Genomic DNA, 26,979 nt, shown 5'->3' on the forward strand with positions numbered 1-26,979 from the left:
AACACACAATTTAGGTAATGTGACCTCTGGGGAACAGTTGAGTGAATGTTGTTGGCCTTCCCTTGGAAAAAAAAAAAAGATTGTTAGAGGATTGCACATGGGTGACAGAGATCACTTGTCCCTGGTCCACAGGACATGGGTATCAGAAGATATTGAAGCAAGGTGCTTCCTCAAGGTCCCTGGTTCCTAGCTCTGTTTACTGGGGACACCTGTTGCTGGTGGCACTGCTGAGGCCATGCTGTGTTCAGCCTGTTGCAGATGTGAGGGCTGAAGCTCCTATCTTGGGCTTTGGCAATGAAGGGGCTGATTGCTGCTGCTCCCGTGTAAGCAGACTCATAGTGGTTTTGGGGAAGCTCTGCTGGGAACCGGAAACCAACCACATGGATGTGCCTGTAGAGTTGCATCTCAAAAAGTGCCCACCAAGAAACAAACAAACCAACCCCAAACAAAACAACTCAGTGATCATAAGGAGAAATAGGCTAATTTAAAAAATACTAAGGTATTGTCTGGTCGATAACACTCAACACAAACTGCATTTCCAGAACTAATTCATGCATTGATTTTCCCATTGATTTGCAGTAAGTGCTAGGTTCCTACCTAGATTAGCAAAGGTATTTAGATATTAAACTGGAGTCATTTTAGTAGTCTTAGTCACCTTAGTACTTAAATCCAGTTGATTTATAGTTCAGATTAGGTCTCTGCACAAGATGCTGTGATCCCATGAAGTGTCTTGCTACTTTTTGATAGTTCACTGAACATGTTTAAAAATCTGGTTTTATATGCCCCAGTTGCTTTGAAAATGAGGTATATTCTCCAAATCACTTGCTTTGCAAAACCTTTTAAAACATGGACCTAATCACCCAACCACATACCCTATGTCAGGCTAACTGTGGTTTCTTCCTGCCTGGGAGTTAAGGTTCATGGCTTGGTGTTTCAGTGAAGTTTCTAAATATTTTTACAGCTTATCACCGACCTGTTAAAGGATTCACAGATTCTGAGCTACCAAAGACATGGGCAGGCTATAGATAAAGTGACCAGCTGTACCATTGACAGCACATTTGGGAAACATTAACCAAAAGTAAAAGCCTTTTATAAGAAGGCCATAAAATGGCAGGAGTAATTATGTTTTTCCAAAGTTAATCATTGACTTTTGTTTATTTGGCTTTTTATAAAAAACTTTTTCCTTTCTCTCCTACAATGGATAAAACCTATAAAAGGCCTGCAAATTGGATTCAGCCTTTTTTCTTCACACTAGCCATGCTTGAAGGCTGATGAGACAGAGCCCAACAGAGACGCTGACCTGCGGAAACCTGCTTCGTTGGGAGGTTCTCAGACCAGACAAGAATATGTTGGTCCACCTCTGGCTTCTCTGTGGTCTGAGTGCTGTCGTGACACCTCAGGATGTCACACAACAAGCCCAAATGTTTCTAGAAGAGTTTAACAGAAGGGCAGAAAATATCAGCTATGAGAGCTCCCTTGCCTCATGGAACTACAACACCAACATCACTGAGGAGACCGCCAGGAAAATGGTAAGTGCTCCGTCCTGTGGATTTTACTATTATTTTATGAATCTGTCAACTACTCCTAGTTTATTTTGGTTCCACTGAGGTTGGCTGAATTGGAGTGCTACTTCTTTGGTAGCTGTGGTTTAGTTACAGGAGGGTAGAGGGGCTTGCTTAAACAGAGCAATGTCTCACTGGAGGTGCCTGTGACACTACCAGTCTCTACAGCCTAGGGCTGGTGCCTGGGCTGCCCTTGCACTGCACAGGGACTGCCGGAGGCTGGACTTGTCCCTAGCCATCACCTCGAGTCACCCTGGTGAACAGAGAAAAAGGGCAAGGAAATGCTGCATGTTTGGCACCAAAATCTGAGCTGGATGGAGAGAGACACCTTCTTCTGCTCAGGGTCCACCACCACCAGTGCCTCTCAGCGTGGCGTTTCTGTGCAGGGCCCCTCTCCTCCTGGAGAGGGCACAGCCTGGAGGGGATGGTCTTCTCCCAGAGCCCAGGCTAGGTGCTGCCCTACGGTGCGAGGGAATGGGATTCGAATCTTGCACCCACATGAACTCAAGTCTCCCACTTTTCGTAAGACTGAACTAACGCTGGACTTTTTACTGATACGGACAAAGCTCTCTCTGTTGCTGAAATTGTTTTATTTCTCACTGAATATGCAAACATTTTCTGAATGTAGGCATTCTATTAAATGTTTACTGATGGTTTTATACAGTGGTCCACACCCTTTACCTTGTGGGGGACCTTCTCCCCTGCCCCTCATCACTATTCTCATAGTCAGGACTCTTGGTAGACTGCCTGGAGGTATTAAACTGGGAAAAATAAAGTGAGATCATGGATTTTCAAATGCCAGCAGTGGGGTTTGTAGTACAGTGGTCTAGTACATTGGTTTGAAAGTCAATTTCTATCTGCAGGAAAGACCACAGCATTTGTATTTATGTTATCTTACAACACAGTTCTCCCTGCTTCTCAACACCAACTGCTAGCTGTCCCAGCCAACAGGGTCTCTAGGCAAGTACCATGTTTATCAAGAGCAGTCAGCCGTGATCTGGCTGGTTACTGATACTGTCATGCCTCAGCCTAGCATCTCATAACCTTGGAGCCTTTCAAAATGAACAAAACCACCTTGAATTTTGCAGCTGTGTGTATTTTAAAGTTAACTCAAGCTTTAGAGAAAAACAATTCAGGGCATAAAAATGAAGCTGAACATCCTACACCCATTTTTGTGTAATGACCGAAGTATTTCACTTTGTGGTCTTATAGCTTAATTAAAACATGGTTTAATTATAATATTTCTTAATTAAAGAAAGGAGACTAGTTGCTGGAAGAAATCCTAATGACTAATCATTGTCAATCTGGAATGTTTTCTGAGGCACCAGGTACTTAAAGTGTAATGTTTCCAAACACATAAAATGAAAACCCCATATAGTACTTTCAGCATTAATGAGATGATAATAAAATACATGAGGAGATACCACCAATAAGGACCAATTAGTCCAGTGCTCAGAGAGAACGTTTTCTCTCGCTTGATCTCTTCAGTAGCACTGGTAATAAACCTCCTCCCTCCCTCTCCTCCCTTTCTGCTGGAGGAGCAGAGTTAATGAATACTGTCTTCTGGCTCCTTCCCATCCATTTTCCTTATAAATTGGGCCACAAACCCCATAACTATTCCTCTGATTTATCAACCATTTCCTCTAATCGGGGAAAAATCAGTCAGCAAGCTAACTTCCTTCCCCTAGCTTTTGTAGCCAAAGAGCCCCCTCTTCTGCTCCGCCATTCCTAAGGCACCTCTCTGTCCATGCTCAGGACAAGGAGTTCAGAAACAGATTTACAGAGTGATGCTGTTGCTCTGGGTGCTTACCAAGCTGTTGCCCACTAAGCTTTGCAAGCCGCTGAGCAGCAGCAGGGTTGTTTGCTTCTCTCTGGTGAAGGGGAGACTGTGGAAAGCCTCCCAGTGATGGCTGCCCTCCTGCAGAGGGTCTACATGGGCAGGGGAAGGTGTGGGGATGGGACTGACAAGGGCTTATGTCTGCCACTGCCTCTCTCCACCAGAGCCTAAAGCAGGTACTGTGGGCCCATCAGACATTGGGCTGGACAACCTGGTCACAGCCCCGGTGAAAGCGTTGGCCTCGCCATGTGTTTGCACAGGGGTGAAGCATGCCTGAAAGAGCTCTTTGAGCACAGTATGACAGTGTTTCCTGATGCCTCAGCAGGGAGCGATGGGTGTTACAGGTGCTCTCTCCACAACCCAGGAAGCTCTGGCATGAGCTCAATTAATTAAATTGTCCCAAGGACCCAGGTTAATTAGTTCTGTTCTTGTTGCCATTTGGGATGGGTGCTGATGTGCTAAACTATGTACAAACACATTAAAAAAAGTGAATAAGAGAGTCCCAAATCCAAATAATGTTCTTATGCTGTTACTTTGTGCACTGAAATTTGGGAATTTCATGTGTCATGGTATGTAATTGCAGCAGTGGTGAAAGCAATATCTCATGCAAAACATTGAGGTTTTACATGCTCAGTTTAGGCACCTGTTTAGAGCTTCCTATGCCCAAGTATAATCTTTTATTTACCAAAACTTGAGGAGAAAATGATATTTGCATATTGAAAAGATTTAATATCAATATCTTGGCTGCTGTCTGTCACTGCTACTGAAGCAGAAATAGGGAATGACATCTGTGTCACAGACCTCTTGTGCCCTGGCTTGAATCTGGTTTCTGTTAGGCACAGGTGGGTGAAGAAAAGCACCAAGGGAAGACTATGTGGTGATTTAGAGTAGCAGGGAACACAGCTAGGTGATGCTGGATCAATTATAACAAGCATGGTGTGAGGAGACAGTCCTGCTTTTTGCTATTTCCAAAGAAAAGTAGTTATCTGGATGTGTGAATAGAACAAAGGCAAAAAGTTCTCCAGCCATTTCACCGTGCAGTACAAGTGCTCAACCTGCAATCTGCAGGTGGTCTCCACAAATGAAGTTCTCCCCAGAAATAATATTTTTGCCCACTGAGTACATCAGGCTGCTGCATTCTTTTGGCAGAGTAATTCAGGGTTTGTGTGAATCCCTTTCAGAATGAGGCGGGTGCCAAGTGGTCCACCTTTTACGAAGAGGCCTCCAGGAATGCCAGCAGCTTCCCATTAGCCGGCATCCAGGATGTTCTCACCAGGCTCCAGATCCAGGCTCTCCAGGACAGAGGATCATCTGTGCTGTCACCGGAAAAATATAGCAGAGTAAGTTGCTGAATGTAGCTCGTTTTTGTCAGGTGAGTTGAGCTGCCTTCCACAACACTTCCAAGCAAGGGCACGGTGCTGTCGCCACCCTGCTCGTCTTGGGACGATGTGGTCTCCCAGCATCGGTACGCAGAGTGTACTTGTACAAGGTGCTCATCGCAGTACAGGACTGGAGGAGTGGTCTGGCTTAGGAAGCTGGTTACCATTCAAGTCAGCAGTTTTGCGATGTAATCCATGCAATGAATTTCAGACACAGACATACCTCAGAGTTGTCCTTGCACAAATGGCTGGATTAGTCATAAGAGGAAGGAGGACCTGTGGTAAGTGCTTGACTAAGTCCAGGACTAGGGCAATGAGCAGAAAGAGATGGGTGAAAGGGCATTCAATGAGTCAAAAGGGTGGAGGAAGTTTCTTCGTACATGTTGCATTATCAAACCATGAAAAAGAGGGGATGTTTCTGTGCAGAGGACACCCTGGGATGCCTGAAATTGGGGAGGGTTGGTGACCTCCTTCCACAGAAAGCTGCTGAAGGCCAGCAAGATTTAGCAAGATTCATAACAAGATTTGACATTTCCACTGACAAGTTTGTGTAAAAGGCATGTATATGGAGAACAACTATATGTGGAATTGCAGTGAGCAGCTATGCAGACTCAAAAGGTATTTATAACCAAACAATTGAGGATTATTAAATTAGTTTCCTTTTTGCTGGAGATTAAATTGAAACAGCATTGAGTTAGGGGATCCTACAATCCTGATTATAGAAGGATCCTGAGATTTTTCTGCTAAGATCAGCAGTGTTAACCACTGTGTGAGAAAAGCAGTGGACTGTCTGGATCTCCTGTCTGATCCCAATGAGGTGTGTTTCTGGACAGATCACCTTGGTGGGAATGCTGACAGTTCATACAAACTTACATTTATTTTGGAGCATAGCAGTGCACTGATAGTAATGCTGTCTCTGTTGAGGAGATATTTTCTTCAGTATCCTCCCTGTTTAGACACTTGCAGTTTCCTAGATAAATGTTGTTTGGGGCTGAAATTGTTGATTCTTGCTTGAAAAGTGACTTTTTGTACAGACTGATGGAATTTCATAGGACTATTTAAATATTCTTCACCAATACAAAAATTTCCCTGGGCGCCCACTTATTTTAATGCCAACAGAGATAAAGTTAGAGCTAGTCATTAACTACCCTCTCCCAGTGACAGCTCTACATTGCTCTGTTTTAAAGCTTTAAATGAGAAATAACATAGTCCTAAAGGAAAAGCGAAAACTGTTGCATGTTTTTCTTGAGGTATGAAAACCTGAAAACATAAAAAAAAATAAAACCAGAGCTATGTAGCATAGCTTCTGAGATAGAGCTGAATGATTTCAGCTGCATTTGGCCTCCAGCTGACCCAAGACATGGGACGTAACTTCTCTGTAATGGAGTTAAAGCAGATCTGTACAATCAGTGTAATGCAATGTTAAAAACCAGAAGCAACAGTCAGCCTGGCAGCATCTACAGAAGGGGCCCTTTTTGCTGCCATTCAAAACCACAACCTGCCTGGAAGGTTTAGGTGGGTCCATGCTTATGGAAGTGCATTGCTAAACTTTATTGGTTTATTGCTGCTGTATATTGATAGCTCTCTCGTGACAGTCTGTGCTCATTAAATCCAGAGCTCTGTCTGACTGGATATTAAGGACCTGTAGATTACGTCATATATTTGGGAGATTATCTGTCTTTTCCAGCTAGGTCCTGGTTCAGTAATGCATTTAGGCAAATTCTTTCATTAATCTCTACTGAGCTTAAACATATGCTTAAATGTTAAGCTGGTGGGTGAAGTGTTGAATCGAGCTCTTAAGGAATTAGCATAATTGGCTGTTATTTTGCACAGAGTGGGTTTCTAACGGGCTGTGTTGCATCTAACTTGCAGCTGAGCACTGTGCTAAATACAATGAGTACCATCTATAGCACCGGGACCGTCTGTAAAATCACCGAGCCGTCTGAGTGTTTAGTGCTGGAGCCAGGTACAGTACTAACCGCTGCCCCTACTGAGTCTTTTACACTGAGGGGTCAAAAAGAAAAAGGCCAAGGGTGGCTCCTGACTGCAAGAGAACAGGCTGTACTTTCAATAGATATATAGTGCTATCTAAAGCTTAGTTGTGATTTAATTGCACCTTGCAGTTCAGGGACCTCCAGCAGGCCTGCTGCCCACAAGACATACTTTCTCCTACTTGTAGTAGACAAAATTTGGAGAGGGCTGCTCAGCTTGTGTGACAACCTGTCTGTCACCTTGGGTTTGCCTGTGTCACAGAAAGTCTGTTTCTTTCCCCTGTCATCAAAGTCGTGTTGGACTTAACGTTGTGTTGAGGCCAGTCCCAAGAACACTGCCAATTTAAGGGAAGCTAATGCAGAGAGAGCATTAAAGGGACTCATGATCTCCTCCGTGTCTCTTAAAGAGAAGAAGGGGAAAACCTTAAATCAGGAAAGGATGCCGTAAAATAGTGGGATATTCCAGTATATCAAACACAAAGTGTTTTCTTCTTAGTTCATGAAATTTCTTTCAGTTTGGCTTAATTGCCTGCTGTGAAAATAAAATAAGGATTCTGTTTTTTCAAGGCCTAGTACTTATTTTTTTGTTCTGACAGGTCTGGACACTATTATGGCTAACAGCACGGATTATCATGAGAGACTGTGGGCCTGGGAAGGCTGGAGAGCTGATGTTGGCAGGATGATGAGACCATTATATGAAGAGTATGTTGAACTTAAAAATGAGGTTGCAAAGCTTAATAGTAAGTCATAATTTTAAAATTTTTTCTGGCTTCCAGAAATTAACAAACATACCACCGTCTTGCACAATTTGCACAGGAATTCAAAACTTTTTTATACATTGATGAGCAAGGCTTTGCACATAATTTGCTCTTGGAGTGCGTGTGGCAAAGTGAGAGGCAATGCAGACAGGTGTCATTGACCAGATCGGAGGTCTGTCACCAGTTGGGAACAAAAGGGGGATGTCTTTGTTGGCACCTTTCCCAAACGCCGTAATTTTTCAGTGCCTTGCACTACATACTGCCTTACCCAGAACTGCACTGCTTGTGACTTATGGGCAAGCACGCTCAATTTAAACAACTTCTGAGTGCTGCTGAGTCTTGGCAATGTCTCCTCTTTTCTATTGGCCTTGAGTTGCTTGCATCAGCCACAAGAGGTGGTACATTTATAAGCATTATGCCCTAACTGGAATGATCAGATTTGGTAGGCCTGAGCCAGCAGATGCAGCCAGGTGCTTCAAAAAGATTTTGTACTAAGGGAAGTGTGCTTCCAGTCAGAAATCTCCACACAAATCATAGGGAACTGTCTCTTCAAGGAACAATGTCAGGTGGCTGCTAATTTTCTTTGGGGGTCTTCTAAAATAGCTTCTGAAGTAGCTACATCATCTGTCTCTTGGTCAAACTGCAGCTGTATCACCTACTTTTCTTTACTTGTTTAGTGAAAATTGTCAAGCTGAATCTAGACACAGGGAGTAAGAAATTGTAGTTCAATAGTTAGGGAAAACAAACATTAAGAAATGGTCATTATGACCTTCCTCCATACCACTAAGGAAGAGACCTCAGCTATGAGCTATTTCTACTCCAGGCTTGATGGAGTTCACTGGACTGGAGGACTTACTGGAACTGAGAGCTGAATTTCAGTCCTGGTGTCTACATCTGCCCTGGTGGTTTTGTTGCTGGAGGAGGGGCCCATATTCAATGTCTACCAACTTATACTTTCTGTGAAAACCCCTTAGTATCCAGCCTGAGCAAGGGGCTGCCCTCCCTCATAGACGCAGGAGTTCCAGTCAGGAGTGATGATTTCCTTTGACCTCCATCTCCAGCTGGAATGATTCTAATTAGCAGATAACTGTGACTGAAATTTTTGCATTTCTTGGAAATCTCCCGTATCTGCACGTTCATGGGACAGAGCCTTGGGGGAGCACTGTCCTCCCCCTTAGACCCACAGCATCTCGCGCTTTGCTGCTTTGCTTTGAGGAAAGCCTGCAGGTCTGCATGGGATCAGCAGGGAGCTGCACTGCTCCTACAGACCTGAGCAGTGCCATGTGTGGTGTCCTGATGTGATGCATTCGTGTTTTACAGGTTATTCTGACTATGGAGATTACTGGAGAGCAAATTATGAAGCAAACTATCCAGAAGAATACAAATACAGCCGTGACCAGCTGGTTGAAGATGTTGAGAAGACATTTGAGCAGGTAGAGTCAGGAAAATGCTCTCACCTGGACCACAGGGTTATGTTTTGTGATGGTGGGCTCATTTGTTGAACTTGTGAAGGAAAAAGAGACCTGCTCTAAACTGGCTAATCTCAGTCTACATGGGGTTAACAGACATTGGGAGACATACATGACATTTTTACCTCTGCAGCCATTCTAGGACCAACTTGGTCCCCTCGGGGGCTGTGCCAAAGGCTGGGAAAGAGACACCTCTGCAGATCCATGTCTCTCCTCCAGGTAGGGCCCATGGCGGGAGGTATGTTTCCCATGGGGTAGATGGCATACTTGATACTCCACATCTAAAGTTAGCAATGCTCCCTCCCTCGTACCTGAGCAGGACTTCTGGGGCTAGGATCTAGACTTAGCGCTTGAGCCCCGAGGCAAGTGGCAGAACTCAGCTGCAGATTTGGGCTGCACTTACCTGCTGGGAGACTTTCATCAGAGACACCTTCGAGGCTCTCAGTTTAAGAGGGTTGAGTGGTGTAGAGCAAAGAAAAAATGATTTGTTTCCTTCTCCTCCTCTGCCTCCAGATAAAACCTCTGTACCAGCAGCTGCATGCCTACGTGAGGCACCGGCTGGAGCAGGTCTACGGCCCCGAGCTCATCAGCTCCACGGGATGCCTCCCTGCTCACTTGCTGGGTATGTCAGTGCAGCCATGTCACGCAAGCCTACCTTTGTACACAGGACAGTCACCTTCAAGGCACATGGGAACAGAGTAATCTGCCTGTTTAATCAGGATATTAACAAACAGGTTATAGATAAGAGAAGGGGAGAGGAGAAATAGAGAAGAAGTCACTGGCAGAGATGACGCAGGTGCTTAGCAGCAGAGGCAGGCAGGGACAGCAGGTGTCCTCATCCTCGCCAGCGCTGGTGGCACTCATCTCAAAACTCCAGCACTGGGTTGGGACATTTCCCTACCCTCTGCAGCACTTTTCTTCCTTAGAAATGAGAGTTTCAGAGAGACTTGTTTTTCCTTTTAAATTTTATACTGAACTCCCACATTTCATGACCTTGCTTTCAAAGCATGCAATATCAAGCTGCCGTTAACTGTAATGTACTTGGGCATGGCAGTGGCAATCACATGAACTAGCAACATGGATGTTCAGTTGTGAATAGAATGTGATCAGTCCTGAAACTGTTGTACCAGAATAGCTGATCTTGGGCAACAAAAGGATGTTTGATCTGAATTTCACCTATGCATAACTTCCCAGAACTGCTCCCTCCACAGCTAAATCAGACCTGTTTAGATGTATAGGAGTCCCTATTTATGATGCTACACAATTTATAGAACTGTCTGTCACTTTGAACAACATGTAATCCATCATTTAAAGTATTTCTGTGTTTCTCTCTTTTTTTGAAGGTGATATGTGGGGTAGATTTTGGACAAATCTGTATGCCTTGACTGTTCCCTATCCAGCCAAACCAAACATTGATGTAACTTCTGCAATGGTTCAAAAGGTAAAACATGCCTTTATGCAATATGCATTATGTAACAAATCTAGATGGTATGAAAGTTATACACCAAATGTCAGCTGTTTTCCAGAAAACCATAGCTGCCCTAAGGCAGACACACCATCAGCAAAGCATTGCTTTCCACATCCTATTTTGCTTTTCACCTTAATGTGTTCATGCATTTTCCACTACCTTTTCCCTTAGCTGTTCTCCTCTCTTTCTTCTCCACGCTCTTTGACTGGCTTAATCTTGGCTCCAAGTCTATTTTTCTCAGGGGCACCTATCCATTAAGAGATATATTTTGTACATATAAATATTTCAGGACTCATGAAGCTGGCTGGTGTCAAATATGACCTTTGCCAGCCATTACCATAATCAAATAGTTTGTATATTTCAGGTTTTTTTTTTTTTGCCAGTCTTGTTTTTTTGGATACAGCTAGGAAACTGCAATGCTGTCTGTTATCTTTTGATAACTGCATAAGGTCTGTGTTTGAGAGCCGTAGTGCTAACAGCCGTGACAGCACCTTTACTAGACTAAGAACATGGGTGAAGATAACTCTCTGTGGTCTTGCCTAAGCTTCACTCCCTTTATAAAATAAAAGGTGATCAGTGGAATTTGATTTCTGAAATGTGATTATTCAATTGAAATCTACCCTCCTCTCACAGGGAGCAGCACTCCATGCAAATATTATGCTGGCAAGAGAAGGAACAGCTAAATTTGATTCATAAGCAGTTTGCAGAAGTCTGCATTAATCTCACCTCTATTTTACAGTATTGACCCCCTTGTAGTCATAAATTTGTGTATATTGAAACACCACCATGAGGAGGGAAGCATTACTTACAGAACATTGAGGCATCCTTGTTGGTGGATGTGCCCAATTTAGGATTCTCATCCAACTGAGCTTTCTGCAACCTAAATCTGTGTGAAAACTCAGTCCAGTAAATGTAGAGATCCTGCTATGTAGAATAATAAAACTGCTGAATGACAAAAATATTCTGGACATTAACATTCAGTTACAATCTTATAAGCAACCCCTCTAGATACATTTGCCAGGTTTTATAGTTCTGGCTGAGATCTCCTGTCATGCTCATCTGCTGGGAGTGCAGCTCCACTCCCTCAAATGAGTTGTCCCCGACTGAAGTGACTGAAGGGTCAGATCCCAAATCTGACATGCTACAGACAGGAATGCCTTTTTTATTTTCATTGCCTTATCTTTTATTGAGGGCTTCTCTGGTCTGGGTCAGGTGCTATCTGCTGAACCTCTGAGTGCAGAAACCTATTTTGTTTATGAGGAAAACACTTAATTCCAGTTCCCAGCAGAATTTACAGAAGTGCTGGAAGGCAGACACTAGTGTCCTACTCTCAGTAAGTCAGGTGCTGATCTGAAGTTGCTGGGAGATAAATATGAAATCAGCTGCCCTGCGTTAAGCTGGCCATCAGGAACAGGCTCCATGCAGAAGCAGTGGTTAATGGTGGTGGTGTCTCTTTCAGAAATGGGATGCAATGAAAATATTCAAAGCTGCTGAGGCCTTCTTTACCTCCATTGGCCTTGACGAAATGACTGAGGGCTTCTGGAATAACTCCATGCTCACAGAGCCGACTGACAACAGGAAGGTTGCCTGCCATCCTACAGCATGGGATCTGGGGAAAAATGACTACAGGTACTGCAATTACTATGTCCCCTTTTTATACCTCATCTCCTAGAACATTCGTATTTTCACTAAAGGTGCACCATGCTGGTTTAAGTTTTAATTTTTCCTTATTTATTATTTTTTTCTGGCTGATAAGAGGGGAAAGGAAGACAAATGAGCAAGGATCCTGTGGGACTGTAAACCTTTCTGTGTAACTTTTTCTGTGAAGACCTAAGAACTACTCTCAAATTTAAGCAGAGAAGTGACTATTATTTATATGAATTAGAGAAATAATTACTATATTCTAGGGCTTAAGGAGTAAGAAGAAATTTGGGTGCTTGTGAATACCAGTGAGATTTGTGGACACCTGCACATTCTGCAGCAATGGCACAGAGTCCTTGAGTAGCAAGTGAAAACTTCCTGAGAGCCCACCATCTATCTTTAGCAGATATATCCAGTTTCATGAAAATCCATCAACCTCTTCCATATTTGGCAAAGGAAAGGGACAGCAAGTTCCTACACAATGAAGTCTCCTGGGGCAAATTCTATCCCCTCTTGCAGTCCCTGCAGTTACCTAGGGAAAGAAGCTGGTCCCTAGCAGAACCTTAATGAATGAAAGCTGTCAGCCTCACACCTCATGCCTCAGCAGTCTGGGGAAGGTGAAAGAAAACCCTATTTGGAAGAAATTTCTTTATTAAATAGTACCTACATGAGGATGAATTAACAGGAGGCACTGACACACAGGCTTTTTACACTATTATTTGCCAAAGTTTGATGGTGCATACTCACTCCAACACACATGGTGAGTTTATCGCCAAGTTTCAGAGAGCAGCTGCTTCTCACAAAACAGCAATTTTCTCTTACTCCCAGCACAATTTCAAGGTGTCTGAAAGTGTTTTGCTGTTCCCCTCCAAGCCTTGCTCTTGCAGGAGGAACTGCATCCCATGCTAGGATGTGACTGCCTGGGTTTTGCAAGGGGTAAGGGGCAGCTCTGGAGGCTGCTTTGCCCAACGGTTGTGGCCAGCAGGGCTCGGGCAGCAGCTGGCTGGGCCACCGCCTCTCTAACCACAAACATTTTTCTCTGGTGTGCAGGATCAGGATGTGCACCAAAGTGACGATGGACGACTTCCTGACGGCACACCATGAGATGGGCCACATCGAGTATGACATGGCATACTCTGTGCAGCCCTTCCTGCTAAGAGACGGTGCCAACGAGGGCTTCCACGAAGCAGTAGGTGAAATTATGTCACTTTCTGCAGCCACTCCTCAGCACTTGAAATCTCTTGACCTCCTAGAACCAACTTTCCAAGAGGATGAAGGTAAATAAAAACATAAATGTTACATATTTAAGTGAAAACACCCTCAGGCCTTATTTTGTAGCAGAAGATTGTGTCTGTAAACTGAGTGATCAACTGAGAGGCTTCTGAAAATCTTACCCCACTAACTTACCAGCAATACTATTTTTTTTCCAAATCGCATCATGAAGCAATGATCACTACTTTATAATGCTGCTACATAACTTGGAAACAAATACCTAGCACTTCTTTACCTTCAGTACTGAACAAGTTATCCCAAAATCTTCATAGTTCATTTAGGTGAATCTCCAATAGTCTTTTCAATTTCTGTTGCATGAATCCATATATGTGTCTACCAAGGTATGTATTTAGCAGTTCAAATGAAACTGAAACCTTGAGATTTACATCTCCCACTTAAATGAATATTGAGTGGACAACATAGGTAGGTCCTCATTATCATGTAGTTGGCTGGCTTCTCTGAGTATTACCTTATAAGGATGGATATGTACCAAAGTCTTCAGCTCAAAATTCCCCAGAGCCTGGGAAGGTTTTCGGTGAAGGATAGTGAAATGTAAATGCCAAAGGTCTAGGTTATTTAAGAGGTAGGGGGAAAAGAAAGAGACACAAAACTGTATACAATACCTAAGTGATCTTTTCTCATGTTTTTTCAGTAGTATTCTTCTTTCCACTTTTTCCTTAGTGAAAATCTGTAATTCAAACCAGATGTGTTAGCTGTAAAAGGAAGCAACTTTAGCTGTCTAATCAGATACTAATTGCTACCATAACCATTACCTTAACCGCTTCTCTCTTCAGAAACTGAAATCAACTTTCTGCTCAAACAAGCACTAACGATTGTTGGAACAATGCCTTTTACTTATATGCTGGAGAAGTGGAGGTGGATGGTCTTTAGGGGTGAGATTACAAAGCAGGAATGGATGAAGCAGTGGTGGGAGATGAAGTAAGTTTGAGAAACAAAGAGGATTTTTTGCAAATGAACATGCAAAACCAACCCTTCGTAGTTACTGAATATACTGAGGTGCCTGTGCCCCCATAGGGCAGACTCTATCTCTCAGGGCATTTCTACAAAGCCTGGTAAAGTGCCAGCAAGAAACACTCAATGTGGTGCAGACATCTTCTCACAAGCCATGTATCCCCATTAGCACTGTGTACAGCCCCAGGCAGTTTTCCCTGCCTCTTGACAGACTTCTCCTCATTTCTAATGTCAGCTTCTCTGATAAAGACAGCCCGTGGCCTTCACATAGGATGTTCCAGATCCCAGGATCGACATTGCCATCCCCCTGATGCATGCCCCAAGACATCTTTGTAGCTTAAGTACAGCCCTTCCCTAAGTCTCATTGGGTGTATGCTCTGGTTTGCTCCCCACCTCCTTAAGGAAGGTGGAGCGGAAGGTGGAGTTTATCATACTTGCCAGCCTGAGGAGCATACAGATCTCAGTCTACTAAATATCTGTGCGCACTTCTCTGCTTTACATTTCCTCCCCATTCTAGAGTGGTTTTGGGGGCAAGTTGTCTGAAAGACTCCAGACTTTCTTTCCTTTCTTATGTATTAAGATACCACCTTTCTCGGTCAAGATAATACAGTTCCCTTGGCAAGTAACATCCAGAGGTGCCTTTTCAGATTATGCCCACCAGTCAATCTATTTTCAGCACCTTGGAGCTCAAGATTAAAAAGTGGTTTGATTCAGACTGCAGTCTGTCATTTCCCAGGTTGGTTAACATGGGGCCAGAAAAATGCAAAGAAACCAAACAACCCCCACACTGAAGATGGAGTCTACATTCTAATATGAACACAAACAGTAAGCCTCTATCAGCAAACAAAATCTATAATAAAACTTGATATAAGCAAGCCTCCTGACCCACTGTAAAAATCAGTCAGCTTTGATTTATTCAAAAGTAGCAGAGATGTCAGAGAAACCTAGAATGACAAATTGTTCTGGCACGCTTATCACATCTGTTGTAGCAGCGCTGCAAAGCTCTCTCCTGGAACAAGACCTTGAAATACAGGTTTATGGAAAATATTTCCATGTAAGCTTATTACCATTTTCAGAATTTAGGGCATGGGTTTGTTTCCATAGTACTGCTCAGGAAACACACTCTCAGGAGAGGAAAATAAAGAGAAACCTCATCTCCAGCCCAGTGGCACAGCAGGCCTTGGGTTACCCAATCTCTGCATGCACCTACCCAGCACAAAAACACGTTAGTGTCCAAACTCAGGATGGCCCAGGGCATGAGGTGTGTGTATGTGAAGCTCACGTCTTGTAGTTCATTTCATACCACTAATTACTCCCTGCACACCCCGCTATCATACAAATCCCTTCCTTGCACTATCAGTTTCAAAGCAGCTTTTCCTCTGAGGTCTCCAAGCTATGGACCAGTACTCATTTGGGGTTACTGGGAGCTGTATGGACTTCTGTTTGGAAGTGAGAGAGGTGCCCATATGTATCAGACCATACAGAGGAAGAGCAGGGTCAGATTATTTTTCCTTATTACCTATTAATGGAAATCCTGTGTTTTTCCTTCATCCCCAGGAGAGCAATAGTTGGCGTTGTTGAACCAGTCCCTCATGATGAAACCTATTGCGACCCTGCAGTGCTGTTTCATGTGGCCAATGATTACTCATTCATAAGGTAGCTGAGTGTTTAATTCATGACTTACATTTTGGGTACCAAACAAGCCCTGACTACCTAAAATGTGTACTGGAGAGTCTTAGGACACAGTCTTACTTTGTTTAAAGCCCTGACTGAAGGTCACTGATTTCAGTGGAAGTTTTTCTGTGGACAATCAGTGGCTGCTCCATAGCAATCTCTGAGCAGCGAGGAGGCTGCTGATCTTCTTGTTGAGCAGAGAAGTTTTGTGCTACTATCAAATGTGCAGAAGCACAACTGTATGAGGTGCTTGCCTCTTGGGGAGACAGCGTGCCCTGTACCCCTGTCACTTCAGCCATGCACATGCAGCCCTGACGCAACTAATTCTGGACATCCCTCCATGTCCTAGCCATCTCATTTTAGAGGGCTAAGCTGGGGCAGAGAATTGGGCCTTAAAAACCTTACTCATTCATCGTTTATGTGTCAGCAAACAGATTTGGGGCTCTTCTGCTACATTTGATCTTGGCATTTTGTTAAATCAAAGTTAGTGTAGTCTATAAATATCATCTGGCTTCTCTCCCTGCAGTGCAGCCTCCCAAGCTGGAGTGCTGGCTGACACAGCAGAGCTTTTCAAAGGCCAAGGGCTTGCAAGTTTCCTTGACAGATGACTAAGAAAACCTGTGTCTTCCTTCTCTTTGCCCTCCCTTTAGGTATTACACCCGGACCATCTATCAGTTCCAGTTTCAGGAGGCACTTTGCAAGGCAGCTAACCATACCGGCCCTCTTCACACATGTGACATTACCAACTCCAGAGCAGCTGGTCAGAATTTGAGGTAACAAAGCAAATTTCTCACCTGTAATAAATCAGAGTATAACAAAGCCTAATTAATCCTTGAAAGCTTATGGAATCAATAGGGTTGCAATCAAGAATGAACCTAGCTTGAAAATTTAGCATAGATCTACTCAGTTTCTTTTGACAAGTTGACTAAATTTATATCCACTGAAGATCTAAACATCAAAGGTTTAATTGCCCGTTAATGAGAAAATAATTTATTTTTATTAATAGGAGTGATGGGGGGAAGGAGGGAATTCAGAAGCAAAAATGAAAACTTTGACAGCAATCGCAGACTGTTTTGCTAGATGTCTAGATGGAACATGGCAATAACATATATTACCTGTCCTTCCACATACACAGACAATTGCTTGAACTAGGCAGATCCAAGCCCTGGACTCAAGCACTGGAAAGCGTAACAGGAGAGAAATACATGAATGCAGCGCCCTTGCTCCACTACTTCGAACCTTTATATAAGTGGCTGCAAAAAAACAATTCTGGCAGATACGTTGGTTGGAAAACAGACTGGGCTCCATGTATGTACAGCTCGTGGGTGAATTAAGGACACTTGGTAGTCCTCACAACCCTTGACCGGCAAAGTCCCTCTCTCTTGTAGCTGCTGAAGGCTCTTCTCCCTAGGAAAGAAGGGTTATGGGAAATTCACACCGAGCAGTAAGTTAAAACTTACTTGACTGTCTTCCCCATGGCCAAAGCTGGAGAAGTCAGCACACATGAGGTTTGTCACAACCTCACCCAGTTTTCAGAAATATATTTTTTTTTAATAGTGGCAGCGCTAAGGGTATGGGATGGCTGTGCAGAAGGAAGAAAGACCAGAGGCTTGGACTTGCGTGGTGCTTGCCTGAGAGCAGTGCGCCTGTTCTGCAGGGCTGGGATCCACCAGTCCTGGGAGCCCGAGGACCCTGAGCTGGGGGTGTAGGGGCAAACCAGTACAGAAAAATTACTACTATTTTGTTTGCTGTCATGTGCTAGTCAAAGAAGGGAGCTCAAGGGGAGGGAAAGGAGGAGACCATGGAAAAATGTGTTCTTCAGCCTTTTGTGGTGACATTGAGTCTTGAACCACCCAGGTTATATATGGGTAATCACTCTCAGTACTGGAGAGCACCATAACTCTTACAGTGCTGTGCCAGTATCTAATAGTGGGATTCACCCAACCAGACACCAACATCTGCATCTGAGCTGCTCATTCCCAATGGTGGGAAAGAGGCATTTCCTTCGGGAGATGTCTAAAGAAGACCAGAGGACTGAACTCTAGATGTGCTCGCTCTTTCTGTCTACTGGAAAGCCAGACTTGGATGACTGACAGCTCAGATGCAGATGTTTGCAGTAGAGGTGGCTGAAGGGAAACAAGATAAATCCCACTAAGCCGGCCAGGAGGAGCAGGGGAATCTGTAAGGAAACTCTAGCCATCTCAGCATTTCTCAGGGACAGACTTTCTGTCGCTGCAGCTCTGACACGGCCCTTGTTTCTTTTTAAACCAGATTCTGGCAATGCCATCAAAGTGCGCATCAGCCTGAAGTCAGCACTGGGGGACCAGGCGGTAAGTGTGTTTGCACTGTGGCACTCTTCCCATTGATTGGGCAACAGAGATGATGTGCTAATGTCCCTCAGAAAACAAGGAAGGATATAGCTGATCTTTGTGTCTGAAGAGTGGCATCAGCTCAAGTGAAGGGTTATCACATAGAAGATGTCTTGTCTCAGTTTGTGGTCAAGACTCCCCCTACAATTAGTAGATGGACATTTCTAGGGAGTGATCCCACCCATTTTAAAAAAGACAGATGAGTTGATTTATTCTGTGGAAGTACTGATTATTTTTTACCTGCTACAGGACAGAACTGGAGGGCTAACATAAGGGAACCTGTGTACCTAGAAATGGCTATATTTTTCCCAGCTATGCTGATGTGCCTAACTAAAGCCTCTACCTAATATCATCTAATTTCCCTTATCATGACTATGGTGACTGCCTTCAGAAATTATTATTAGAGCAGCATTTAAATGTGGGGCTAAAGCACGGGGATTGAATCCCACTCTGTTCTCAAATGCTCTTGATTTTGCACTGAAACACTTCAGCACTCCTTTGTAGATTTTTGTTTGCCTGTTTGCTGTAATCTTCCCAGGCCCTGATATATTTGCTGCCTCCCTGCCCTCCAACCGTTATGCAGGGACAGCTTTGTTGTTAAGATTGTGGGGGACAGTGCAGCTGCTTCTGTTTCAGATGAGGAGAAGGGCTTTCATTCCCCAGAGCTTGTCTGCTTTCCCCAATTATACCATCTGGTCCAATAAAATGTATTAGAGCAACCAAAAAAACTCATCAAAGCCAAAGATGGCTTTTAAGGTTTTAAACAGAGCACTGGCTTAGCCCATCTGCTTACCCCAGGCTGAAAATGTGCTCCTTATTCTAGCTGTGCCTCTTTATGCTAATCTCACAGAGGCAGTGCAGAAGGCTTAAGTGCAGACACTTCATTCCCGTTAATAGCTATTTTCACCTTGCAGAACATTAGTAATTTTCCAAGAACGAGTATGTCATCAGGCAGGTCATTTAAACCTGCACGTCAGAGCCTATTGGACTAGCAAGGACACAATACCATGGGCTCATTTTTCATATGAATTGATGCTCTTGCTTCTATCACTCTCTCACATGCAAGCCCTACTGGAGTTTTATTGCTTCGTAGACCGCTGAGTCGAGTTAGACACAATTCAAAACTGATATCAACAGCATGAAAAGGTTCCCTATTACAACACATTTATTAGTCATTATGGTTAATGTTTAGCTTAATATCATTTTTATGCCTGCCTTTTGCCATCATAGTCTTTTGTTGTGCAATTGAGCAGCTGTAAAACAATCTCATACAGATTACTTAATTTGAATTATTGTATGGACAGTAGGTTCCTAAGTTCTGAGGAGCAAACCATGCATTTTCCTCTCAAAACCAGTCCACATCACCAACTTGCAAGAAACCTTTTCCATTCAGTGTCTTTATTCCTTCCCAAAAACTTTTCTTACGCTGAGATCCTGGTGACATGACTGAATACTGGTATGCCAGCAGCGGGTAATGGTACATGCATGAACTGGCATAAAGAAAAGGCGGGCGGAACCTCGGGCAGGAATCTCAGCTCAATTACACAAAGCAATATCTACTGGCTGCTTTACACGGCTCACAGTGCACAGAAGCTGAGAACCCGGTACAACTGTTTGTTTAAGATGTATTTTGAGCTTCTTTGCACTGTTAGGACAGGAGAAAGCATTCTGAGTATGCCAGCAAATCTTTTTGTATTTCTGCTCTTTAACATTGACTAGAGCAGAGAGGGAAAGGTCCCCCCTCTTCTGCAGAGGGAGGGCTGTGCTGGGGTGGCAGCGGGGGCAGCTCAGCTCACACAAGCGATCTTGCACCTCTCAGCTACATACCCTGGCTCTTACAGGTAGGGAAGTTTCAATAGCCCAAAGTTCTGGCAAATTAAGCACCCAGGCTCATGGAGGGGCTGATGACAACTGCACCAGAGCATGTGCTGCCACAATTACCCTGCTAATTGTTTTCAGACTGATGACATTAAAGCTGCAGCCCTAGGATGGCAGGATCACCTGAAACACCCACAGCTTTGTTTCAGCCAGGCCTTTATGAAAGTGCCCTCCCAAGGGAAACTGCTACAAGAACCCCGTTGAATCACTTAGGGTCTGTCTTATTTAAAATAAAGGGTTCCAGGAGGGTCAGTCCTCTGACCACCACTTGAAAGGGGGACCCCTCTTCAAACATTAATTCAAAATTCCCCACCGGGTCAATGTCATTATGTGCGATTACATTGTAAAAGGCTGGCACACAAGATGGTGCTAGGGAATGGAGAGCTGTCAGCCTGCAGGTGTTTACATGCATTTTATAATGGAAAATCCTTTTTGAATCAGAGGCCAGACTTACACTGTCTTTCAAGTCACACGTGGGATCTTGGAGTGAACACGCTATAGTAGAGCAGAGGCACTTGGCAAAGTTCATTTTGCTCTGAAAGCAAAACAGCCTCTGTAATGAACAGGGAGCACCAAGGTAGGTTTCTGAGATGTCTAGGGAAGGCGTGTGGGTAGTCATTACTCAAACAGAGATCAGAAGCCAGCCAGGTACTTCCCATCCACACAGCCAGTAATGGTATTTATAAAGGCACTTGAGAGGCACAGTGGCAATTAAAATACATTAGACCGAAAAAGACAAAATGTACACTATGAAAATGCATAAATGATTAAAAAGCTAAGATGCTAAGTACAGAAAGCAGCACTAGAGGAATCAAGCCCAATTAGTTCGTGGTTTAAAAAAAAAAAAATAAAACAAGCACTACAGAGCCTGAAGATGTTGGGGATAAATGAAAAAATGAGAAACCTTACACAATAGCATCATAGGCTCTGACGGTGAACACTGCCAGCTGCCGGAGACAACAGTGGTGACAAGAAGTGCTTCAGCACAGGGGCTTCACCTGACACTCAGCAAGCAGGAGAGTGCTGGGGACATTTGCCAAGGTGAAGGTGACTGACAGCTTCAACCCTTGCTAGCAGGAGCAGCCAGAGCTGTCACAGCCCCTGCTCTGCCAGCAGTGGCTTGGAGTCACCTGCCTGTTTCCTGGGGCCTGATCCTGCACTGACTGACAACAGCAGGCTCCTTCTTCTCTTTCCTCCCATGTATTTCTCTCTCTTTGTTTTATATCAGTGTCAAGAGGAGGACAGGGTTGAAAAATGTAGCTGGGTTTTATACAGCCTGTTACAGCAGAGCTGCCTTCTACCACACCTTCTTGAATGATACTCGAGAAAGCCAGGAGCTGTGTAAAACTATCACTGACAGCATTTATAGTCATTCCTGCTCAGGTACCATAAATGCAATCAAATCTAGGCCTTCAGGGGATAAAAAAAATTGCCAGAGTTCAAACAGGAATTTTCCCTTCATGCACATGTGGTTACACAACAGACCAGGCTGCATTATCAGCTCCTGTGGTGGTTTTTGCCCCCTGTACAGCTCTCAGTTCCCTCCCCAGAGAAGCTGTTTTTGACTTCCACTGCAGATAACTTTGGACTCATAAGGCAGGCTGAGAGGAGCCTGCACACAGGCAGTGCACTTTTTATATCACCTATCAATTCTTCAGGGAAAAACAACAAATACATGTCTGCTACAGAAATACTGATGCAAAGAGTTTTTTACTGAAACAAAACAAACCCCGGACAAAAATCCCAGCTCATCAAGCAAATAAATGAGCCATCTTTGTATAATAACCCCACTCCAAAGTTTCTCCTCCTTAAAAGAACAGGTCTGCAAAAAAATTTATGTGATTAAAACAAGATCTATTTATGAAATCTTTAGACTTCAAACAGAATGAACAATATTTAGTAGGAAAAATGTTGCTCCTGCTGGTTTTGCTCCCATAAGGCAGGGAGATAGGCTGGGACTGCAGCATCTTCAGCAGCCCCATGTAAAGGTACCAGAAAATGCAGAGGGACAGCATGATGCAGTGTCTGTCAGTGGGGATGCCTGCTTGGTTATTCTCCTGCAGAGTGCCCAGATTAACAGAGTTAAAAGGTTTGAGTAGGTTCCTGAAGTGCTATCATGGCACACATAAATAATACTGAGGTACGTGCCAAGCATTACAATTGCTATTTCTTTTTTAGAATGATTTCTTAGTGTCAGATAACTTGCCATCTCTGATGAATTTCTCTTGTGCTCTTTTTGCAGTATAAATGGGATGAAAGTGAGCTCTTCTTGTTCAAGTCATCCATTGCCTATGCCATGAGAAAATACTTTGCAGAGGTGAAGAAACAGGAAGTCAACTTCCAGTGAGTGGCTTACTTAATTGTGCCAGCTATGTCTATATTGCTTCTGGCTCGCTAGTGGCATGAGTTGGTGGAATTAATTGTGCCTTCTGTCAAATGTAAGGTGATAGCAAACAATGTCAAACATCAGCTGGTGGTAAAAGGCAAGATGCCAGCTTGTTACATGCTGTCTTTTCACTCAGGAGTCTGAAGTTTAGGAGTATCATGCTAAAGTTAGGTAACTTCAGTGGATGCAGAAGGCTTTGTCTCCCATGGCTTACCAGTGGTGGAAGTGAGCTTTGAGAATTTGTGCCCAACACCTATACGGGAATATCAGGGAAGATACATTGATTAGAAATAAAGATTTCTAACTATGTGTATGATACTGTATATCCAAGAGGTTTTGGTCCAAGGAAAGATAAACTTATTGATTATAAAGCGCTAGAATTCTGTGCAGACTTACTAATCTTATCTAGGTTCACTTGCAAACATAAAAACTATCATCTGAAATTGATTTTGGTAAGAAAAACAACCCTTTTTATTAGGTCTCCTAAAAATTTTTCAAAAGCTATCTACTTAAGCTATTTGATATTACTTTATAGAACATCAGTCATATAATGTCTAGGATCTACTCCCAGCAGAATATAAGGAAGTAAGATGATTTTTTTTTTCATTTGGTACTTCATACATTGTGAGACCTTCCCCAAACACTCTCTGTTCTGCATCTGATTATGTGCTTTGGAAAATTACACCAAGGATTGTCTTAGGTATGGGGTATACTCTCTCCATCTAAAGTTACAAATTAGCACATAGAAAAAGTAATTCTGTCAGGAAAACTGATTTCACTTCCCAGTTGAGGTCACTAGGAAGCACTCAGCATAAATCAACCCCCTGGCACTGTCGATCAAACACAACTGTTCACTTGCCTGAATTTAAAGCTAATGTCATCTCAACAATTAAAAACCCCTTTCTCTTCTGTTTCTCATTCAGGATTACAGACATTCATGTTGGGGAACAGACACAAAGAGTCTCCTTCTACCTTACTGTCAGCATGCCAGGTAATATCAGTGATACTGTGCCCAAAGCTGACGTGGAAGATGCCATCAGGTGAGATTTTGCTCTCTGGGGAAAAAAAAATCAAACAACAAACCGATGAAAGGGTGGAAGGGAAATCAGTGCTCAAGTCAGCGGAGGCAGAAAGGGTGATAAGAAAGTCAGTTTTGCAGTTAGCATGGAAATAGTGGGATGAGAGAAACTGTTATGACGGAAAGAAAACAGTCCATTTATCTGATGGTGGCTTGGATAACAGCCAATGTAAAATGCTTCAGGGGGCTTGTAAAACTGCCATAACACACCTTATTGCATCATATCTTTCCAGAAAATATCATTGCTCAAACTAAAAAGAACTATCTTATATTCTGAAATACGGAGCATGGTAATGGTGTGTGCATGCATGTGTGTTTTCTTCCTCTCGTTAGTGAAAATTCAGTGCAAGAATTATTGATAGCAAGGACTCCAGAATAATGATGTATTAGAAAGACAGCCAGATGTATTTGATTATACAGAAAAGGAGAGGTCAGAGAGGGAGTTAGTTCCTGCTAGTTCAGGTCAATGAAGAGCTCTTTTATAACACCATATGACACTACTGTAAGTCATCGCTATAAAGATGATAAGTAAAACTGCAACTCTGCAGATGGTCATGGGTAATGTACAATGGGAAATGAATAGGGCACAAGTCTAAAAGCAGTAGCAACATGAGATGGGGTTGAAAAAGCAGTGACATAAGTTGGTGAAGCAAGGGAGAAGAATATGGCTATGAAAGTCACTGTCTGGTTAACACTCAATAGCAGGCACAGACAATACACCAGGAAAAGGGTTTTCAGGGCAGTGAAAAACACAAAACTATGGAAGACTGTAGGAGGGAAACCTGCAAGAAGATGTCAAAGCTGTGGTTTTCTGTTACATATCCAACAAATTTATGGATAGCCAAGAAACTTAAGGTAAAGAGAATGAGGGGCAAAATGCAAATATAGAGGGAGATCAGAAGGCTGTTTGCCTCATTTTAATAAATGTTAAGACAGAGTTTAAAAGTTCATACAGTGTCTGGACATGTTAGTTAAGCTGCAACAGGTTACGTTACTGTGGTTGTCACTCACCACCCCATGCCAGAAGGAATATGGGTTTAGCAGTACCTCCTGTGCAATCTTTTCAACTGAGCAGTTCAGGGGAAGCTCGGCATACTGGAGACTTATAAAACAACTGAAAACTGTTGATTGCTTTCCAATAAATGTGTGAAACTCTTTGAATTTGCTTTTGATGGCAGGATGTCTCGAGGACGAATCAATGAGGCTTTCAGACTGGATGATAACACCCTGGAGTTTGTGGGCATACTTCCAACACTGGCCACACCTTATGAACCACCAGTCACCATCTGGTTAATTGTATTTGGGGTGGTCATTAGCCTGGTTGTCATTGGAGTTATTGTCTTGATCATCACTGGGCAGAGAGATCGCAAAAAGTGAGTAATATTTTTAATATTATGAACATGACCATTGGGAGATGTCCCAATGATTGAATCATCAGGGTGTTTACAAACAGGTTGCCAAATCTAACTGAAGCAAGTTAAGGAATTAAAGCTTATTATCCCCCTCCCATCAACAGTGATAGTTAAAGGTTCAGCTCCCTGCCTTTCAGTGCATGGCAGCTTTGGCAGCTTGGTGCAATTTCCCCATCATCAGCAGTTTAATCAAGTCAGCTGGACACTGTGGCCACAGGGAGCTGTGGTGTGGCCAGAATTCTGTCAACCCGGCTGCAAGGTGGATGGAGCGGCCTGCTGGGAACACAGTGCCTTCTCCAACAGCAAAATTGCCCACATCCATCAGCACCCGCAGTTTTCAATAATCTTGTTGGAGGATGTCCAGTAATGTAATTTTCCTTAAATATTATTGCATTCACAGCAATATACCTGAGTAGGTTTTCTATTAATGGGGTTTCTAAGAATGTAGTAGGTTTGTTACAGTTCCCCTTAAAACCAGCACAATTCCTTTTATATAAATATTCCCAGTTAAACACAGTGTTACTTACAGTAGGGGATTCTGGGGATCCAGAAGGACTTGACCAGAACAGAGGCTTCTAATATAGAATGAATTTTCATTACAGGAGAGCGAGAGAAAGTAAGAATGAAGCAGGATCAAACTGTGATGAGGTGAACCCTTATGATGAAGAGGGAAAAAGCAACATGGGTTTTGAGCCATCTGAAGAGACACAAACATCATTCTAGAAAATGTGGGTACACTAGGGGTTTCTGGTTTTTTTCATTTCACTTTTAGCAAGACTGCCTGGCAAGGACCAAACCACTGTGGATGTCATCAGACATAATGTCTTCTGGCTGACTGTTAATCTACTCATTCATAGACAACAGCAACTATATCTGCTGTTATGTGGTAACTAGAAAACATGCAAAAATTTAAGATATATATGTCCCATGGCTTTTCTATGAACTATGAGCATAATATTACACACTATTTGTGCTGCTTTTCATAAGTGTGCTGCATCCAACTTCTCTTTCTGTGTAATGAAATGCAAAAGCTTGGAAGTATACAGTTGTATACAGACCAAGACAGGCATGAGTAACTCACATACTCCTAATGCCCATGAGGAACATCTTGATCTTTCCAGACAGAAACCTCAGAAGTGTATCTAATAGACAGTAAGAAAAAAACCTGACCACCAGAAGAACCTTAGTGATGAAGAACTCAATTTGATATGAAATAACTGCAATTTTTGCACCTTTGGAAATCTGTATCAATGTAAAATGGATACTGGATGAAGACTAACAAGCACTGGAACTTTGTTAGGAAGTTGTGACATAAGTTATTTTTCTAACTGTTTGTTTAATAAGTATTGTAGAGACCAAATAGCTCATACTTCCTCAAAAAAAAAAAAAAGAAAATTAAAAGATCTCTGTGTTATGTTGTAATCTAAAAATTGAATAAACTTCCTTAATATTAAATGATCAAAGTTTTTTTTTTTTTCAGTACCTTAGCCATTGCCTCCACTATTATAAATACCTGATACTACAAATACAAATTGCATTATTACATACCGGGGACAGTAGATTTAGGCTTGGGGGGTTCAGGTTGCATGTGAAAAAGAAAAGCTGTTCACAAGAAGAGTAGTGCAGCACTGGAACAGGTTGCCTATTCCATGCTTTGGGAGAGACTGTGGGATCTCCACCTTTAGAATTGTTCAGAGCTCAGGTAGACAAACGTATAGCTGATTGAGTGGGGGAGGACAGTCCCATTCTGAGTGAGAAGTTTGGGTAGATGACCTCCAGAGGTCTCTTCCAGCCAACATTCCTATGATTCTGTGTCTTGTAGGTCCAGTGCCA

At 43.1% G+C, this 26,979-nt stretch overlaps 1 protein-coding gene across 1 annotated transcript; it reads left to right on the plus strand.

The window, feature by feature from the left end:
* Positions 1-1,283: 1,283 nt before the first annotated feature.
* Positions 1,284-26,601, plus strand: ACE2 (angiotensin converting enzyme 2). The gene is made up of 18 exons (XM_074816891.1): positions 1,284-1,529; positions 4,581-4,739; positions 6,651-6,744; positions 7,366-7,509; positions 8,848-8,960; positions 9,510-9,618; positions 10,340-10,437; positions 11,924-12,093; positions 13,156-13,382; positions 14,172-14,316; positions 15,907-16,005; positions 16,674-16,796; positions 17,159-17,331; positions 18,295-18,353; positions 22,513-22,613; positions 23,580-23,696; positions 24,913-25,107; positions 25,749-26,601. The coding sequence occupies exons 1-18, from the start codon at positions 1,347-1,349 to the stop codon at positions 25,867-25,869; spliced, it is 2,430 nt and encodes an 809-aa protein (XP_074672992.1). The 5' UTR covers positions 1,284-1,346; the 3' UTR covers positions 25,870-26,601.
* The last annotated feature ends 378 nt before the right edge of the window (positions 26,602-26,979 follow it).

Source organism: Strix aluco, chromosome 2, assembly GCF_031877795.1.
Source record: "Strix aluco isolate bStrAlu1 chromosome 2, bStrAlu1.hap1, whole genome shotgun sequence".
NCBI classification, from domain to species: domain Eukaryota; kingdom Metazoa; phylum Chordata; class Aves; order Strigiformes; family Strigidae; genus Strix; species Strix aluco.

Coding starts and splice junctions, on each gene's coding strand:
- ACE2 (XM_074816891.1), top strand. CDS start 1,347: ATGTTGGTCCACCTCTGGCTTCTCTGTGGTCTGAGTGCTGTCGTGACA. Junction 1,530..4,580: donor AGGAGACCGCCAGGAAAATG/GTAAGTGCTCCG, acceptor AATCCCTTTCAG/AATGAGGCGGGTGCCAAGTG. Junction 8,961..9,509: donor TTGAGAAGACATTTGAGCAG/GTAGAGTCAGGA, acceptor CTCTGCCTCCAG/ATAAAACCTCTGTACCAGCA.